Source organism: Hemiscyllium ocellatum, chromosome 11 (genome assembly GCF_020745735.1).
Source record: "Hemiscyllium ocellatum isolate sHemOce1 chromosome 11, sHemOce1.pat.X.cur, whole genome shotgun sequence".
Lineage (NCBI taxonomy): Eukaryota > Metazoa > Chordata > Chondrichthyes > Orectolobiformes > Hemiscylliidae > Hemiscyllium > Hemiscyllium ocellatum.
Window position 1 is genome coordinate 31499286 of NC_083411.1, and position 18932 is coordinate 31518217.

General features: G+C 41.0%; 1 protein-coding gene across 2 annotated transcripts in view; it reads left to right on the top strand.

Moving 5' to 3' along the window:
- LOC132820158 (glutamate receptor 3-like) overlaps positions 1-18932 on the top strand; it is a 335515-nt gene that overhangs the window by 268648 nt on the left and 47935 nt on the right. For both annotated transcript variants that reach the window (XM_060832109.1, XM_060832108.1), the window contains exon 12: positions 5060-5258. In XM_060832109.1, the coding sequence (XP_060688092.1) occupies positions 5060-5258 (199 nt within the window). The remainder of the gene's footprint in view (positions 1-5059; positions 5259-18932) is intronic.

An 18932-nucleotide genomic window follows, 5' to 3' on the forward strand; every position in this document is an offset into this window, starting at 1 on the left:
TCTGGTACACAGGAGTCCAGTGCATGTGGCTTTGTAAAGAACATGAAACCCATGTTTTCCAACGTGATTAACTCAATGTGAACACTGAACCCAGTCATGATGTAGTATTTGGTGATCATTATTGCAGCACAAGCTGAAGCCATCATTGTTGATGATTACTTTGGAGTTTGTGGAGTGTCTCAACTGTCCTTCACTTGAGGTGCCACCCCAGGGACATAGCAGAGATTCCATGGAATGCAAACTGGCTGACCTCTACCAGGAGGATGAACAGCAAGAGAATACTACTGCTGATGTATATCGATATCCTGAAGGTGACCATTAAATTAGACCAGCCACTGTGGCTCCAAGGGCATGCCAGACACTGGGAATTCTGCAGTGAGGAATTCACCCCATGATTCCCCAAAACCTGTCAACCATCCACAAGTGTGACTGAATGCTCTCCACTTACCTGGATGAGTGTAGCTCCAACTACACTCAAAGCTCTCACATCAAACATGAATGAGAAGCATTGTTTAGCACCTTATCTACCACCTTCAACATTAAATATCACACAACACCAGGTTATAGTACAACAGATTTTTTGAAAGCACTAGCTTTTGGAGCGCTGCTCCATCATCAGGTGGTTGTGAATACTCCACCTGTTGTACTGTAACCTGGCGTTGTGTGATTTTTTTTAAACTTTGTACACTCCGGTCCAACTCCGGCACCTCCAAATCATGACCTTCAACATTAATTTCCTCCTCCACTACCAACACATGGTGTATCGTATCCACCTTCTAAACCTGCATACTTTACCAGCTGCAATAACAAGGGCAGTGTATGCACAGCATCACCACCACCAATAAGTTTTTCTCCAAAGGGCAGACCATCCTGATTTGAAACTATATTGCCATTCTTTCACCGATGCTCGGTCAAAATCCCTGGAATCCATTCCTTAATGGGGCTGTTGGTGTACTTATCCCATGTGGACTGCTGCTCCTCAAAAAAAAGCAACTATTCACCACCTTATCAAGTACAGTTAGGGATGAGTGAGAAATGCTGGCCATGCCAATAAAGCTCACAACCCATAAAAGAATAAAAATGGAAATAGCCCAGGCACTGTTATTATAAGTGATATGAAAAACATGATCTTCCAACCAGCTCTGCTACTTTTCTTGCTGTTGCCTGGGAGCCCAAACAGCTGCTTCTGTTGCTGACATTGTAGAGAATGCAACCAACCTCTCCAGACCCCAGAGTGCTCAGAGTCATCCTCCAAAGCAATCAGCAGTCTCCCTGCCGTGAACAGTGCAGCCTTCCCCTGGCCATGCTGGATAGCCCTCCCTGGAATCACTAGGTCAAGCAAAAATACACCAGAAGACAAGCATGAAGAGAGTTGAACTGTGGTGATTAGTTGACTTTTGCATGCAGTATAAAGTGGTTTGACGTGTAAACTTGGCTCAGAATATTCAATCTGTTGTCATTTTCTGCTTTTGCTTTGTATCAAGTAGACTCTGATGCTGGGGTTACAGAGGAAAGGCAATATCTTGGACTTTTGGTGAATGGGGAATTGAGCTTACAATTACTGGTCTCAATCAATTCTTGGGTAAGTTCATCATGAATACAGTATCTGGAAGGAAGTGTCAGTTTGCCTCCTTTCCTCTTCTATCTTTTTCTCCCTCTCTCGCTCACATTCCTTCTCTTCAGCTATATCCATGCAGTTGATGACAAGATCTGCCCTCTCACAATGGTGAGCTTTGTGCTACATGCATCAGACCATGATCAATTTTGCAAATATTCCAGGGATCTTTCGGAGAGATCCAGGCAGTGGACATATTATTTCAACATATTAGTGGTCTACACTATTAAACTTTGTATGGCTGCCCGGTTTTTAAGATACACATGCTGCATGTGTGTATAGTTGGCATGCTGGAGCTATCGGCCTTGTGGGCTGTGGATAGCTTTGTCACCCAGCAGTCACTTTTTATTTGCTGTGGTTGCTCAAATATAGCTGGTACAGTGGAATCTGGCAGAGGAAGGCATGACGACTGCTGCCAAGGTACCAGATGTTGACCTGCTTGATGCATTGTTCACACACTACCTAGACTTTGAGGGAATGGAATCTCTTTCAATTCCAGTGTAGAACAGAATTGTTCATGGTCTCAAATCAATGTGCAATTGATAGCATCCTAGCCCATGGGGAAATCTCTATTGCTAATAAAGTTACTTGCTCATTTTGCCTACTACATCCTGAATGATGTACGGTTAGTTCTCATTGAGTAGAGTCTTGGTGACCTCTCAGATAAACACTGGATAGCACACGATGAGATGTTGCTAATCTTTCCAGCTCCAGTCTCAAAGGAGCCAGATACACAGAGCTACATTGCCACTTTAGCCTTCACAGTCATTGAAATATGTGGACTATGCCCAGCTCTGAAGTTGGACCTATGGCTATAACATGCAGCAGATTTCAGTAAGGATATCCCAGCTGAAGAGAAAAAGTCATATATTCCTTTTTTGCTAAAGTAAATTCAGCCTTTGTTGTCTGGCGCCCCCTATCTCTTACTGAAACGCCTTCACTTCACTTCTCTGTCTGCTTCCAACTGCTCTGTGGACCATCTGTTCGTTCTCTGAGCCATGTTATACTCCAAAGAAAATATATTTAATGGACTCATACCAGGAACCAATTAGTTTATGCAGAAACATTGTTGTTAGCAGAGGTTGCTTCAGCACTTTTACACCACTATCTGTAGAGTGCTAAAACCTGAAAGGACAATGGAAAACCACAAACTTGGAGAATCAAAGAAACAGCTAGAAGACATCAGCAACTACCAATCATTAATTAGATGAAGGCCCCTTTAACCAGTACTGATTGGAGTTCCTCATTGCTGCTGAAAACCTGTTCACTGTGCCAGGATCAGAAATACTGTTAGCTGGAGTGCAGAGCTCCAAAGTGGTGCCAAGTCAGAATTATATGTTGATTTATGTCATCGTCTGCCTGCTCTACTGACTTCAGGCAACCATTTACTGAGTGCACGAATGCCCACATTGATGTGATATCCAGAGTAGATTTCCCCAATCAAAAATGCAAGCAAAGTGTACATGATATGACTCTATGACTATGGAGCTCTGAGCATATTCCTCGCAGCCAAACAAGGGTGGAAACTGTCTTCAATTCTTTTTATCTTCAGATGTGAAAAAGTGCCTGATCAAACTCAAAACTCTATTTCTCTTTCTACAGATGCCAGACCTGCTGGGTTTCTCCAGCACTTTGGTTTTATTTCCCATTTCTCAGCTATAAGGATCTTCAGACTTGATAGACCTTCTTCCACAAACAATTAGTTACCAATCCTAAACTAACAGGATACGAATATTTACTCTACCCGTTCTTATTATTATTTTCTTCTGCATAACATTCTTTTCAGAGTTCAGCTGTATTCTTCTTTAGCCCTTTTTTATTGTAATTCCCAGCTTAACCCTTTATTTGACCCTGAAATGCTAAACACTTGACTAGAAACTAATCAATAATCCTTTCTAACCTTCAAATTTACATTCATCAGTATTTTCTTTTGCATTTCATTTTTATTAAGCATATACATTAAATTGAATATCTGCACTCTGAATTGAAACTCAGCTCCTGTCAACATTTTTGTTTGCTAACTGCGAATAAATGGGGAGCAAACTTTCTTTAACATTCGGAAATTGATTATTCAGCCAGCCTGTTACTTTTCCAAAATGTTATTCAATAAGTACTCTTCAGTTTTCCCTCGAGTCCTGCACAACAGGTGACAGAAATAATTTTCATTTGAACATTTTGCAAAATGCATTGATTATTGGAATATGTAATTAAAATAAACCATAAGAAAGCAAATGATATACTTACCTTTACCAGCTGAGGCATAGAGTTTAAGAACAGGGAGGCTATGCTTGAACTGTGTAAAATATTGGTTAGGGTACAGCTGGAGTATTATGTGCGGTTCCAGAATCCATGTATTAGTAGGGATGTGATTACACTGGAGAGGGTGCAGACGAGAGTTGCCTCGACCGGAAAGTTTCAGTCATGAAGAGAGATCAGACTGACTGGGGTTATTTTCCTTAGAGAAGACTGAGAGGCATGAAATTATGAGAGGCATAGATAGTGTAGACATAAAGAAACATTTCCAGTTAATGAAAGGAACCGGGACATAGATTTAAGGTAAGGGACAGAAGGGGTGATGGGAATCTGAAACTCACTGCCTGCAAGAATGCAAAAAGCAGAAGCCCTCATGAAATTTAAGAAATGTGAATGAGAAATGTTTGGAAGGATATGGGCCAAGTGCAGGCAGCTGGAATTAGTTTAGTTTGAGATTATGGTCGGCATGGACTGAAAGGTCTGTTTCCATGCTGTGTGACACAATGATTCTGTAATTATTTAGATGTGCATTTGCAATGTCAAGGCATACAAGGGTTTAGGCCAAATGCTGGAAAATGGAATTAGAATAATTAGGTGGTTGTTTTTGATTGGAGCCGACACAATTGGTCTAAGGGCCCTTTTCTGTGTTGTTGATCTTTGTGGTCCCATCTCACAGTTTTCTATTGTTCAATAGTTTTACCAGACTGTCAATATTTCTCAGTATTTAGTGAAGAAAAATAAATTGGTTGTATAGTCATACGTTAATTTATGTCTCCAAATTAGAGTGTTGCCATGCTGTGATGTTCACTGTGTAAAGGTTTGACTACATCTTCAATGTTATGTTCCTCCCTTTATTTCCAACAGTTGAGTTGAATTTCAGTCAGGTTCTTTGCAATATCCCTTCAACCCCATGTTATCATTTGCTGCAATGAAAAGAGACAGTAGTAATATCTTAAGAATAGTATATTTACTGCCAACATTAAGAAATGTGAACTTTGAACAGGCTCAATGAAGTTGCATAAATGTATTAAGAGATTCATTAACTTCCAAGTGAGTCTAAAGATTTTTTGTTTTTATTGCTCTAATTGCCATAAATAAATGGTTACATACATTAAATTCAATCTCAATTACTTTGCCTTCTAAAATGAATATGACCATAATTAAACCACAGACCTTTCATTTTATGTTTAGATCCCTCTCTGGACGAATTGTTGGAGGCGTCTGGTGGTTCTTCACTTTGATTATAATCTCATCATACACTGCCAACCTTGCTGCTTTTCTCACAGTGGAGAGAATGGTTTCTCCAATAGAAAGTGCAGAGGATCTTGCAAAACAAACAGAAATTGCCTATGGAACATTGGATTCAGGTTCTACCAAAGAATTTTTTCGAGTAAGTGCATTTCTTAGATGTTTTCAATTGTCGCTGCCATCTGTAGTGTAATTTTCTTATATAAAGCAATAATTGTTTTGTGTAATGAGGTATCCAGCTGTTAATCTGTTGGGAAGATACAATGATCTCACTTTGATGAAAGCAAAATTTGGGTCAATTTTATTTAATGCTGCCGAATTGTTACCTTTCTCAGACATCTGCTAAGGTTAAGTACAATCAGTAATGTAGTTTACAGTTTGGAATTCCTGTCACACTGAGTGGCTGATTCTAAGAAACAGTTCACTTTGTAAATAAGATGGTTTTACAAGAGAGCGCCAGCTCTGAACATCTAGCTTTGACAGTGCTGTTTTCACACACCCTCAGTGTAGTGTTTGAAGTTTAGTAGAACAGCTCAGAGTTCATAGATTCTTTTTTTTTAGATGAATAGAATATGTAAAAGCAGTAGTGATGCAATGGTAAGAACAAACTTGCCTTTCCTTCGGATGAGATGACAGCTGAAGAAAGATTTTAATTATCCTGCAGCATTATATCAACAGCATTAACAGCTATAATAAAAGCAAAATCTGGATTATATCAACAATCTTTATTAATAGCACTGCCCCAATGTACTGGACAGAATGTGAGCAGACTTTCCTCTGCTTTCGCTTTGATCTGACTTGTCAGATCTGGTGCTAGCTTGCCATTTAATTTTTGAGGTAATACGTTGTATGGTAAATAACAACATGTGAGGACTCAGGAATTTCAGTGTAGTTTCGTGCAATTGGGGATGCTGAATGGCTACTCATTTTATGCTAATCTGCCTGGAATACTTCCCAAATTCCACAATAATGGCTCTGAGGCTACTGAATGGCTTCAGCATGTATAATGTTTCTCTGACATGCTGATTCTTCTGATGTGCTGATATCTCGGTTAAACAACTACTTAATAGTCCAAGCATTTTTCCAACTTTTGTATCACAGTTTCTCAGTTTTTGGGTTTTCATCACCCAGTGAAGATGAGTATTGGGTTACAAAACATTGAAATTAGGCATTTTTTGCTAGTAAAACAGTTTTCATTGCCTTCTTGATGCCTCCATAAGTTTCTATGTGGCCTTTTGGTACACAGAGTGTGGGTGCATGTCTGGAGCAAGTGGTGGAAGCTGATATAATTACAACATTTTAAAGGTATCTGGATCAGTTATGAATAGGAAGGGATTAGAGGGATAAGGAGCTAAAAGCCGGCAAATGGGACTAGATTAATTTAGGAGATCTGGCCAGCATGGTCAAGTTGGAACAAAGGGTCTGTTTTCATGCTATGCATCTCGATAACTCTAGCTTGGGAAGTCGTTAGGTACAAGATAAAAACAGATTCTGGATTAGTGGTGCTGGAAGAGCACAGCAGTTCAGGCAGCATCCAACGAGCAGCGAAATCGACATTTCGGGCAAAAGCCCTTCATCAGGAATAAAAGCAGTGAGCCTGAAGCGTGGAGAGATAAGCTAGGGGAGGGTGGGGGTGGGGAGAAAGTAGCATAGAGTACAACGGGTGAGTGGGGGAGGGGATGAAGGTGATAGGTCAGGGAGGAGAGGGTGGAGTGGATAGGTGGAAAAGGAGCTAGGCAGGTCGGCCAAGTCCGGACAAGTCATGGGGACAGTGCTGAGCTGGAAGTTTGGAACTCGGGTGAGGTGGGGGAAGGGGAAATGAGGAAGCTGTTGAAGTCCACATTGATGACCTGGGATTGAAGTGTTCCGAGGCAGAAGATGAAGCGTTCTTCCTCCAGGTGTCTGGTGGTGAGGGAGCAGTGGTGAAGGAGGCCCAGGACCTCCATGTCCTCGACAGAGTGGGAGGGGGGAGTTGAAATGTTGGGCCATGGGGCGGTGTGGTAGATTGGTGCGGGTGTCTCGGAGATGTTCCCTCAAGCACTCTGCTAGGAGGTGCCCAGTCTCCCCAGTGTAGAGGAGACCGCATCGGGAGCAACGGATACAATAAATGATATTAGTGGATGTGCAGGTAAAACTTTCTTGGATGTGGAAGACTCCTTTAGGACCTTGGATAGAGGTGAGGGAGGAGGTGTGGGCACAGGTTTTACACTTGCTGCAGTGGCAGGGGAAAGTGCCAGGATGGGAGGGTGGGTTGTAGGGGGACGTGGACCTGACCAGGTAGTCACAGAGGGAACGGTCTTTGCGGAAGGCGGAAAGGGGTGGGGAGGGAAATATATCCCTGGTGGTGGGGTCTTTTTGGAGGTGGCGGAAATGTCGGCGGATGATTTGGTTTACGCAAAGGTTTGTAGGGTGGAAGGTGAGCACCAGGGACGTTCTGTCCTTGTTACGGTTGGAGGGGTGGGGTCTGAGGGCGGGGGAGGTGCGGGATGTGGACGAGATGCATCGGAGGGCATCTTTAACCACGTGGGAAGGGAAATTGTGGTCTCTAAAGAAGGAGGCCATCTGGTGTGTTCTATGGTGGAACTGGTCCTCCTGGGAGCAGATGCGGCGGAGGTGGAACAATTGGGAATATGGGATAGCATCTTTTCAAGAGATAGGGTGGGAAGAGGTGTAATCCAGGTAGCTGTGAGAGTCGGTGGGTTTGTAAAAAAAATGTCAGTGGCAAGTCGGTCATCATTAATGGAGATGGGGAGGTCCAGGAAGGGGAGGGAGGTGTCAGAGATGGTCCAGGTAAATTTAAGGTCAGATTGGAATGTGTTGGTGAAGTTGATGAATTGCTCAACCTCCTCGCGGGAGCACGAGGTGGCGCCAATGCAGTCATCAATGTAGCGGAGGAAGAGGTGGGGAGTGGTGCCGGTGTAATTACGGAAGATCAACTGTTCTACGTAGCCAACAAAGAGACAGGCATAGCTGGGGCCCATACGTGTGCCCATGGCTACCCCTTTGGTCTGGAGGAAGTGGGAGGATTCAAAGGAGTAATTCTTAAGGGTGAGGACCAGTTCGGCCAAACGAATGAGTGTCAGTGGAAGGGTACTGTTGGGGACGTCTGGAGAGGAAAAAAACGGAGGGCTTGGAGGCCCTGGTCATGGCAGATGGGGGTGTAGAGGGATTGGATATCAATGGTGAAAACAGACAAGTGACTTTTCCAAAGTCAGGATCGCCATTGTGAAGATCACAGGAGCATTCTAAAGATTTTCATCTACAGGGACTTAGACAGTGCCCAATGGTGAAAATGGGAATTACTGATAGAACATTTAGATTTCCCACTTTAACTCTATATTTGTAGTCTCCAAAGGTTTCTGTCCATTTCACAGCTGTAATAATGCAAACATTGAAGGTTTCACCATTATTACAACCTCCAAATCTGGGCCAATGCATTTGAGAAGGCAAAGCATTTTAGTGTTATTGGCAACTGAAAACAGACAATCATTGCTCCAAGAAGCAATGTTCCTGGGAGTGCTGCATTATTTGAGGATTCTGACCTTGTAAGGCAGGTTTTCAAAAATAGATTGCTGTCTGAACTGAACAGAAGTACTTACAAATAACTTGTATTTGTGCAAAATACCCTGCAAGATCTGTCAAGCAGTCCACTTGCCAGATTTATACATTACGAATGAACAGTTATCTGCACTGCAATCTTGTGAAACACTTGACAGTTTCTGTGTCATCTATGGAAGTGGCACAGGTCTAATTGGAAGCATCTCTCAATCATGTTAAATGCAAGAGACAGGCAAAATTTCAGTCAAAAAGTTGTAAGGAATACTGATGTTGGGGTAGGACGAAAAGGACAGATTAGATTAGACTTACAGTGTGGAAACAGGCCCTTCGGCCCAACAAGTCCACACCGACCCGCCGAAGCGCAACCCACCCATACCCCTACATTTACCCCTTACCTAGCACTACAGGCAATTTAGCATGGCCAATTCACCTGACCCGCACATCTTTGGACTGTGGGAGGAAACCGGAGTACCCAGAGGAAACCCACGCAGACACGGGGAGAACGTGCAAACTCCACACAGTCTGTCACCTGAGTCAGGAATTGAACCCAGGTCTCAGCCACTGTGAGGCAGCAGTGCTAACCACTGTGCTACCGTGCCGCCCTCCTCTCTGACCTATCACCTCCAACCTACTTATTTAAAGCAAGTTGTTAGTGTTATTATATAATTCATTGTGATCGATATTAAAATTGCTTTCTTATCCAGCATATCAGACATAAAAGGCCAGATTTTCATTCCTGAGACAAGTAGGTTAAGTGAGGAAACGACCCACACACTTGGGAACAAGTGCCCCAAAAGCAGTTTCCGTGTTTCAAGGTTATGGGTGCAGATTGGGATCAGGCCTGCTGCCCAGGATACCAATTGAAGGAAACCTCCTGTGCCAAGGCAGACTATTTAAAAGACCCATCATGGTTCTCTGGGACTTCATCCCAGTTGTTTTGTTAATTATTCAGCCCCTGACCCTCATCCCTCACAACCCACCACACCCCATACCATTGATGCACCAGCCCGACATGCCCATATCCCCTTGTAATCCCAATGCTCATTCTCTCTTCTAAACAATGGTCCCTTACAGCCTTCTGGAGAACTCTACAATGAGCAATACCCCATTGTAGTCAAACTTTGCCCACACACACCCCCTGTGTAAACTCAGACAGTATCCATTATGCACTGACCTAAGGAGTTTAGATCAGAGTGGTGCTGGAAAAGCACAGCAGGTCAGGCAGCATCCGAGGAGCAGGAAAATCGATGTTTCGGGCAAAAGCCCGTCATCAGGAATAGAGGCAGGAAGCCTCCACAGTGGAGAGATAAATGGAGGGGTGGGCACCTGGGAAGAGGTTGGAGGTGATAGGTCAGAGAGGAGGGTGGAGCTGATAGGTGGGAAGAGAGATTGGCAGGTTGGACAGGTCATGAGGACAGTGCTGAGCTGGAAGATTGGAACTGAGGTAAGGTGGGGGGAGGGGAAATGAGGAAACTGGTGAAGTAGCGAGTCTATTTCAGTACATGGTTGAAGAGCTTCAGGGCAGAGGAGATGACCTGGGGGTTGTAGTGAGAGAGAGAGGAGAACCTATTTAAGGTAACCTTCCAGGACAGCACTGTCCTCATGACCTGTCCTACCTGCCAATCTCCCTTACCACCTATCCACTCTACCCTCCCCTCTGACCTATCACCTCCAACCCCACCCCCATTCACTTATTGCAGTCTTTTCTACCTTCACCCCCACTCCACTGACCTATGGAGCCAAGTTGAGATGAAATAAAATGAAGATATAAACAATAATTGCAGCTGTCACTGTAATATAAAGATCTGATTCATGAAAGCTTCTTCAGAGCTTCAGAAGCCTCTCAAGTATACTTTTTAATGATAAATTTAACATAAAATACAAATGCTAAACTTCAAATTCATACTTAAGGCCAAGGAAGTTTTGGCATGTGTTTCAGATTAAAATCAGGATGTAAATGAGAACAAAACCAATACACTTTAAAAGCGTTGTTCAAACAAAAAGAGCATGGGGAATAGGAAAACATCATTAATCTTTCCTTTATTGATTTTCAGAAAACATTTGGTAAAGTTCCGTTCAAAAGAACATAAACAAAGAAATGAAACTGCATAAATTTGGAGATAACCTCATGAGATTGAAAATTGTTCTGGAAATATCATGTCACAGAATCATTGAGGATAAAGTGTAGAAAAACACAATTCAGCTCATTGTGCTCATGCTGAGTCTTTAAGAGAACTCTGGAAATAATCTCACACTCATGTTTCCCCATTGCCCAAAATATCTTTATCAGATATTTTTGAGGATTTTAAGTATGTATGCAATTGGTTTTGAAATTTTTAAATTAATTTGCTCCTACAATCCTTTCAAACAATGCATTCCAGATCACAACAACTCATTGCATGAGTAATTGCTACTTCATGTTGGCCTTGCCTGTTTTACAAATTACTTTATAATTGTGTCCTCTGCTTACCAATTCTTTTGCCTTTGGAAGCAGATTCACCTTATTCATTCAGTCAAAATCAATCCTTATTTTCAGATAGGTGGCGAAAAGTAGAGATAAAAGATTTGTTTTCTGACAGTCATTGGCTGTGATATTCTTATGGGTGTGACAGTCTGCAGAATATTTTGAAGCAACCAACATAGCTTTATAACTGTCTCAATGCAAAGTGAAAGCACCCAGAACCAGTTCTTTTCATTCATTGCCCCATAGCTCCACATATACCTGTTGCTCTGATGGGTGTCTTCCCAATCCAGCTAACCGTCTCTTTCCCTTTCACCTTTTACAGAGAGCGCATGTGCAAGTCTAACAGTAGAACCAACCTTTTCTGTCAGCAGAAATTTGGTTAAACAGCTGCTTGCTTCGTTAGCACACTGGAGGACCTGACTTAGCTGCAGGATCCAACCCATATGAACAGTAGGGAAGGACTATATAAAATGCATGAAGCCTGTAATGTGATGCATTCATCCCTTAATGTGTAATTATGCTGGCAAGAGTTATCACAATTAGGCTAATGTGCACCTTCAGCACAGTGGTGCTACTATGCTCACCTTCAGAACAGATGGAAGCCATGTGAGAAATGTTCAAATAGACATTCTGAATATTACTACCATCATCATACATTTGCTGCTGACAAAACCATTATTACCAACAAGTTTCAGGTTGTAGTATTGCAAATGATGATTTTATTGTCACATACTTACAATGTTAATTGCAATGGCATTACTTAGCCATGTTGCAAACATTACGCTCATTCCCAGAGAGACAAACTGGTAAAACTGATGAATGAGACACACTAGTCTGACTCATCCTGTATATTTCAAAATGGAGGACCAGTTCTTCATCTCCAAATATTACTGGTTTTTGCCTCTGGGTTGGAAAATTGCGCACAGATCTGGAGTGGGAAATGACCACTGTGCCAAAGAAAATAATTAGTTAGATTGCCTGAATGTTCAGTCAAAGAGATGAGTATAAAGGATTGGCTTCAACTGGGCGAGGGAGGTTGAAAGGTATATGCGTTTAAAGAGGGAATTTCAAAACATTAATTTTGGTAATAAAGGTTAAATGCACGAGGGTATTACTGAAGGTAAAGTGGCACTGGCGGAAGTTATTAAAATTAGGACAGGTTCACAGATAATTAGAAAATTTTAAATTTGAAGTTTTGGGACCCAGGGTTGCAACCACAGATGAACTGGGATTGGTCATGATGCAGAGTGGAAATAGGTTGGTTTTGAGGATATGTGGTCAGAATATTTATTTGCAGTTGACTGGGATGACAGCAGTCTGATTCAGCATGAGACAAAAGCTGTGTAAATGAATGGAATTGGTAGTAAGAATCAATCTCTTCAGTATTTAGATTAAATTATGGTTACTAGACTTAACCATAACACTAGACTTAATACAGTTAATCTGAAAATCTGAAGATTGTGATGGATTTGAAAAAGCAGTGAAGAGGTAGAACTGAGTTGTTCTCAGATATGTGGAAATTGAGTTGAGGGAAGAATTAAACCCAGGCCACACATGTCTCACCTGCTAGAGAGCAAAGAAAGTGCTACATTACCTCTTTGGGGAAGGCCAGCCATATTAAGCGCTGGTCAAGCAGTTAAATGGTAAGTGCCCAGCATTCCAATGGGCCAAGGACCCCAAGGATGGAATTTCCATTCCCCTCCAAATGTTATTGACAATCAGAGGGCAGCTACTCCATGTTGCTCTAAGCAACAGCAGGGGGACATTGAATGCTAGCTGGCAATGCACCCGGCAGAGGCCCGTGATCAGCAAATGATCCAGGCCACTGGGAATAAGGCTGAGGATGGAGGCTCACCGGCTGAGGAGGGTAAGTTGGAAGAGTGGCCGGGGGTGATTCTCAGCAGGCCTCTGCTCTCCCATTGCCAGTCCTTCAATCAGGTGTGCTGAGGCCCTGAAGGCAGCACCTCCAGCCTGATTAAATGAACCTCCCTTCCCCAACTTGCCTATAGAAGGGAATTGGATTTCTCCCAGTGTCTGCAATGTTGCCACTTAGGAGCTTCATGTATACACGAAAGAAAAAAAACATGGATTTTTTTCTTAAATATTCATTCATGAGATGTGGATATTACTGGCCAAGCTAACATCTATTTCCTTTCCATAATTTGCCATTGAGAAAGAGTTGTTGAGCTGTTTCTTGACCTACTGCACTCCATTGGGTGTAGGGCCACCCAGTTTTGTTAGTGAGGGAGTTCCAGGATGTTGACTCACAACAATGAAGGAATGGCAATACAGTCCCATGTCAGGATGTTTTGTGACTTAGAGGTGAACTTCCAGGTGGTGATGTTTCCAGGCATCTGCTGCTGTTGTCATTCAATGTGATAGAGTTTGTGGTTTTGGAACAAGAAGTCATGGTGAGTTATTGCCATGCATTTGAAAATGGTACGTGCTGCTGCCACTATGTTTTGGTAAAGAAGGGAGGGAATGTAGTAGATGGTGAATGTAGCCAACCAAGCAGGCTGTCTTGTTGTCACAAATCTCTTGCATTTTCTTGGAGCTGCACTCATCTAAGCAAGTAGAGAGTACCCCTTTATACTCCTGACTTGTAGACGGTGGAAAGGCATGAGAGATACAGGAGGTCAGTTAAGCACCACACAGCTCCACGTCTGACCTAATCATTGATGAAACATCTGAAAATGGTTGGACCAAAGGCATTACCATGAGAAACCCCTGCAGAGATGTCCTGGAGCTGAGGTGACTGATCTCCAACAACCACAACCATCTTCCTTTGTGTTAGGTATAGCACCTGAGAGAGTATTCCCATGATTCCCATTGATAGGGCTTTTAATGCCACTCTTGGTCAGATGTGACCTTGATATTAAGGACAGTCACTCTCACCTCAGCTCCAAAGTTCAACACTTTTGTCCACACTTAGATCAATGAAGTCAGATGTTGAACAGCCCTGATAGACTCCAAACTGAATCATTGACTAATTTATTCCTTTGCAAGAGTCACTTCGTAGCACTGACCCTTACATCACTTTGCTGATGATTGAGAGTATATTGATAGGACAGTAATTGGCTAGGTTGGATTTTGTCATAGTTTTTGTAGGCAGGACATATCTGGGCAATTTTCCACATTGCAGAAAATAAACCAGTGATGTAGCTGTGCTGGAAAAGCTTTGCTAAGAACACAACATGGAGATTAGGATGGTGTAACTGTTCATTTAAAAGTGGCTACTGGGGGTGAGATGCAGAATCAAAGACAGGAGAAATGTACTGTGGTCATTTTTGTAGAAAATGGTGTTTCTAGTTTTGGTTATGATCACTCCTGTGAATAAGGCAATCAAAAAGGGAGCTGTGTGAGAAACTAGAATATATTTGTATAGTAAAGTACAAAAATTTGGAAGATGAAAAGAAGGATTGTGATGGAATGATAAATATTGCAGACAGAGGAGTTGAACTTGGAACTTTTGAGAGAGATTTAATGAATATTTAGGAAGATATTAACAAAAAAGGAAACCAGTGCCAACTTGTAATGAGCAGATCAAGTTTTGATTTTTTTTAGTGAAATTTTTCATGAAATTATTGAAAATATCACAGACAAAGGGAAAATAAAATATATAGGGAAGTATTTTTCCTGTGTATTCTCCCACTGATTTTCATGGACAGAGCTGGAGAAATCTCAGAAAAATTGTGTAAATTATATTCCTGTGGTTTTTCAGTTATTCCACTGAACCTAATGCAGACGAGTGACAGAATGCCATAAAAATTTACCCCTTTGACTTTTAAGGAACTGTGCAGTAAATCCCAAATAAGAGATTTGTTGAAATGAACTGAAAAATTTCAGTCAAGTAGAGAAACAAAAATGTCCACGAAGGCAGATATACAATTCATAAATAACAGAGAATTGGGCAGAAAATGTTTGACATGAAAATGGCATCCAGCTTTTACATGCACTGCATTGGATGCAAAAGAGGGATATGAGAAATCCTTGAAAATGTTGAGCTGCAATACTGTCAACAGTTTCATACATGAAAAAGGATATTTGCTGACATGTAAAACATGTAACATATAGTAACTAAAATGAATGACGGTTTAAAAGGATTTATTAGTGATGAAACCAAAACTGAATTCACTGCAACAGAATAACGGAATTATCTCAGACTTACATTAGATGCAATTTAGCCAAGAAAGAAGATCAAATTGGTGGCATGGGTATGGAGTTAATGGAAGGCAGCTTTGCCCTTCCCCATGTTGAACTGGAACGTGCTGCAACTTATTCAGAACTGGATTTCAGATGAGCAGTCAGATAGAAACAATGAAGACATCAAGAGAGAATCAGCTACTAAAGGGCATGCATTTAGAATTATTGCTAAAAGCTTGAAGGTAGAGGTTAATATGTTTTAAAGTCACATAGTTGCACAGAATTTGAGTATGGTTGTAAAAAGAGATGTGTTTTTCGTCTTGCTGTCATTTTCTTACTTGCAAAGGACTATTAGAATGCAGTTTTTATGATGACAATACATATGACTACAGAAAACAAATCAATCCTAGCAGATGTAGTGTCCACATTTTCCTTCATATTACAATTGTTGGATAGAAAGCTACAGTTGAAAAACTCATTAAATTTTGCTGTGTATCCAGGAGATGAGATTCTTAAAACCAGTCTTCGTAGTGAATTTGCTTTCAGCACTCCAAAATTCTTTCCTACATCTAATCTGTCCCAGTATTTCTGTCTTTAACCTTCATAATCTGCTCTGAAATCCTTCTCTTTGCTCTCTTTACGAACTCTCTTTCCCTAAATTTTGTCCTTTTCCCTATTCAGTGTCTCTGAGCATTTTGAAATGTTCCTGTTACATGAGAAGTGCTCAACAAATTTGAATTGTTCTGTAAGTTGCTGAAACACTTGATTTAAAGTACACTGTGTAAACACAGTCACTATCAGGAATAGAAAAAGAAATTTGCTTTGATGTTCACTTGGGCAATTTTGCAAGCTCCAATGACAAGTGGAATCTTAAAGTCTTAAATCTGAAGCTGCACTCTTAACAGTTAATATACCAAAAGGAATGTTAACTTTCATTGGTGTTACATGTTTCAATTTGTAAAGCCAAAGAATTGTCAAAATGGAAAGGTAAACTTGCTGCATCTTCTTAAGGTTAGGGAGAAAATATGTGTCCATGAATGAATTAATGTATATTAGCAATTAAACATTCATTAATATAATGCATATATTTTAAGTAACATATATGTTTTGAATAGCTTTGAAAAACTATTTTGAAAGCAAACCAAGTCAACAAAATCAAATTGACTGGTTCACAAACTTTGCTAAGGCTGAAACTGGTGACTTTTTAATGCAAACCTTTTGTGCTGATAAGTTTAAAATGAAGCAGACGTAGCACAGCAGATGTTTGAAACATACCTTAATAATACAAATTATCTTTCAATTTCTGACTTAATTTGAGAGTACATTGGAAGAATGTGAGAAAGTCACACTTGTACATCCTTTCTGAGAAACTCATTTTAATTTTGTTGAATTTGAAAATGCAGTGTTTATTAATGTTCACTAAGAATGATCACACATTGTAAATATCACCTATAAGAAGCTTGCTGAATCTCAGTTATTTGTGATCTAAAATATGAAGTTTTCTTTTATGGTCTTAAGAATCATAGAATCTCTTCAGTGTGGAAAGAAGCCATTTAGCCTACCAAATCTGCACCAACCCTTTGAAACTGTTGGGGGTTCATATTTATTGTATGATATTAACAACAAACATGTTGATACACTTGCATGAAATTTGTTTCCTCACGATTTTAACAAAACCATTTCACCACATGTTGTTAAACAGACAAATGAATTTCACAGGAAACTGTTCATGCTTATGTTCCTCATTCTGCACATTATAAATCAATTCCCGTGTGCTTAAACAGGTCTTGCAAAATGGTTTTCTTTCACTGTTGGGATATAGGAGATGCTGCAAGGTGCATTTATTATGCACCAATGTTGTTTAAAAGATTAAATTGTTTACCGAGTAGTGAATGTCTCAAATAGATTAAAAAATAATCTGCTTTACATTCACCTCAACCATTTTACAGGCTCCAGTGACAAATGATATGTTAAAATAGTATACAGACAAGGAACTAGCTCTTTGCCTACTGGTTTTAATATAATGCATTGAGTCAAAACCCCAGCATTCCCTTACCTAACAACTGTATGCAAATTTGTAGATAGGCAAACTGGATAATGTGTGCTTTGGAGGGAAATTTTAATGTTTTAATTTTATCATTTTATTACTTATATAATATTATCTAAGATTACAAAAAGTTTTGCAGGAACAGAACTGACTGATTCTACTGTAATTTTACTTTTTTTTAATGATAAACTTCAAAGAGGGAGAGACTGGAAGAGGCAAACAGTGAAAAGGCCTATGCCTGAAATGTTGATTCTGCTGCTCCTTGGAAGCTGCCTGACCTGCTGTGCTTTTCCAGCACCACACTCTGAACAGTAAAAACAACCCTACTGCCCATTGTGCCAGTTTCTTGGCCCTGGTGGCCTAGTAGAGACAGCAGGTAGCCTACATGATGCATTAATAGCCTCTGGCGGTCAATAAAAATAGGTTACTTGTTGATTGATGGATTAGCCAGCACTCCCAGCAGATCTAGAGGCCATGCTTGTGTGTTTGGATGCAGATGCAGCTGTATGTCCCCCACCAAAATGGCTTCCTGACACCACCAGACCCCTCCCTATGCACCCACAACAGCCTCATCAAATTAAATTTAAAGCCAAGCCACCATTTTAAGAAAATTGGAAAGAGACATCTATATTTAAACAGATTTTAAAAGTCCACTCTTCAATTAAGAATTTATTTCAGTTAACCATACACCTGAAAATGCACCATCCCATATTCATATACGATCTATTCATACCAAATTAACCTTAAGTTAACATATCTATTACCTCACTTCACTCGGTCTCACGCCTCCCTTCAAACCACATTGTATTGGTCATTCAGATAATAGTACACAATAGCCTGGGACATATCTACATTAAAGCACCTTCATCCTTGCTCTTGTCTACTTGCATTTCAATCGGGCAGACCTCTAGTTAGCTCTCCACAACTTCAAAAACCTAACTGCCATCATCCGCCACCTCATCTTCAAACCAGTTAAGGGGGTAACTCCATGAAAATTAGCACATGAGGTGTTCCTTCCAGGGTCTGGGTTCCTGTCCCAAGTTCAGATTCCCTTCTGCAGGAGCAAAATACAACATTTTGCAACAAAGCAGTTGAAAAGGAAGAACTATATATTCAGCTGAATCATACATTTTCTGATTACAAGGTGAATTGGGTTTTTTGAAGGGGTTCTCATGAAGAGATTTCTTGTATCTTATCAAACTTTACTAAATAACTACCTTGCCCTGATATTATTCCTCTCTTCTGATTTTATTACCATTTTATCATGTGCCATTCCCAAGCCACTCGCCACTCAGTGGATATCCACTGAAACAACAGTTTCCCACACACCGGGACAATCTTTAAAAACCATTTGTGCACCCTTTTGCATGCTGTGGTGCACAGGCAGAATGTCCACTTGCCCAGCACCAGCAGTGGAAGCCACATCACCAGACCTGGCCAGCCTGTTCCAAGGTTGTCATCCAGTCCGCGCCATCTTAGATAAATGTCCAGCAATGTATTCAGAAGGTCAGTTTTGTTCTCCATTCCACCAGCTTAAGTATCACCATCTTCAGTCCTACACCTCACACTCACTCTTTCTGTGCTGCTGAATTCACCTCCTACCA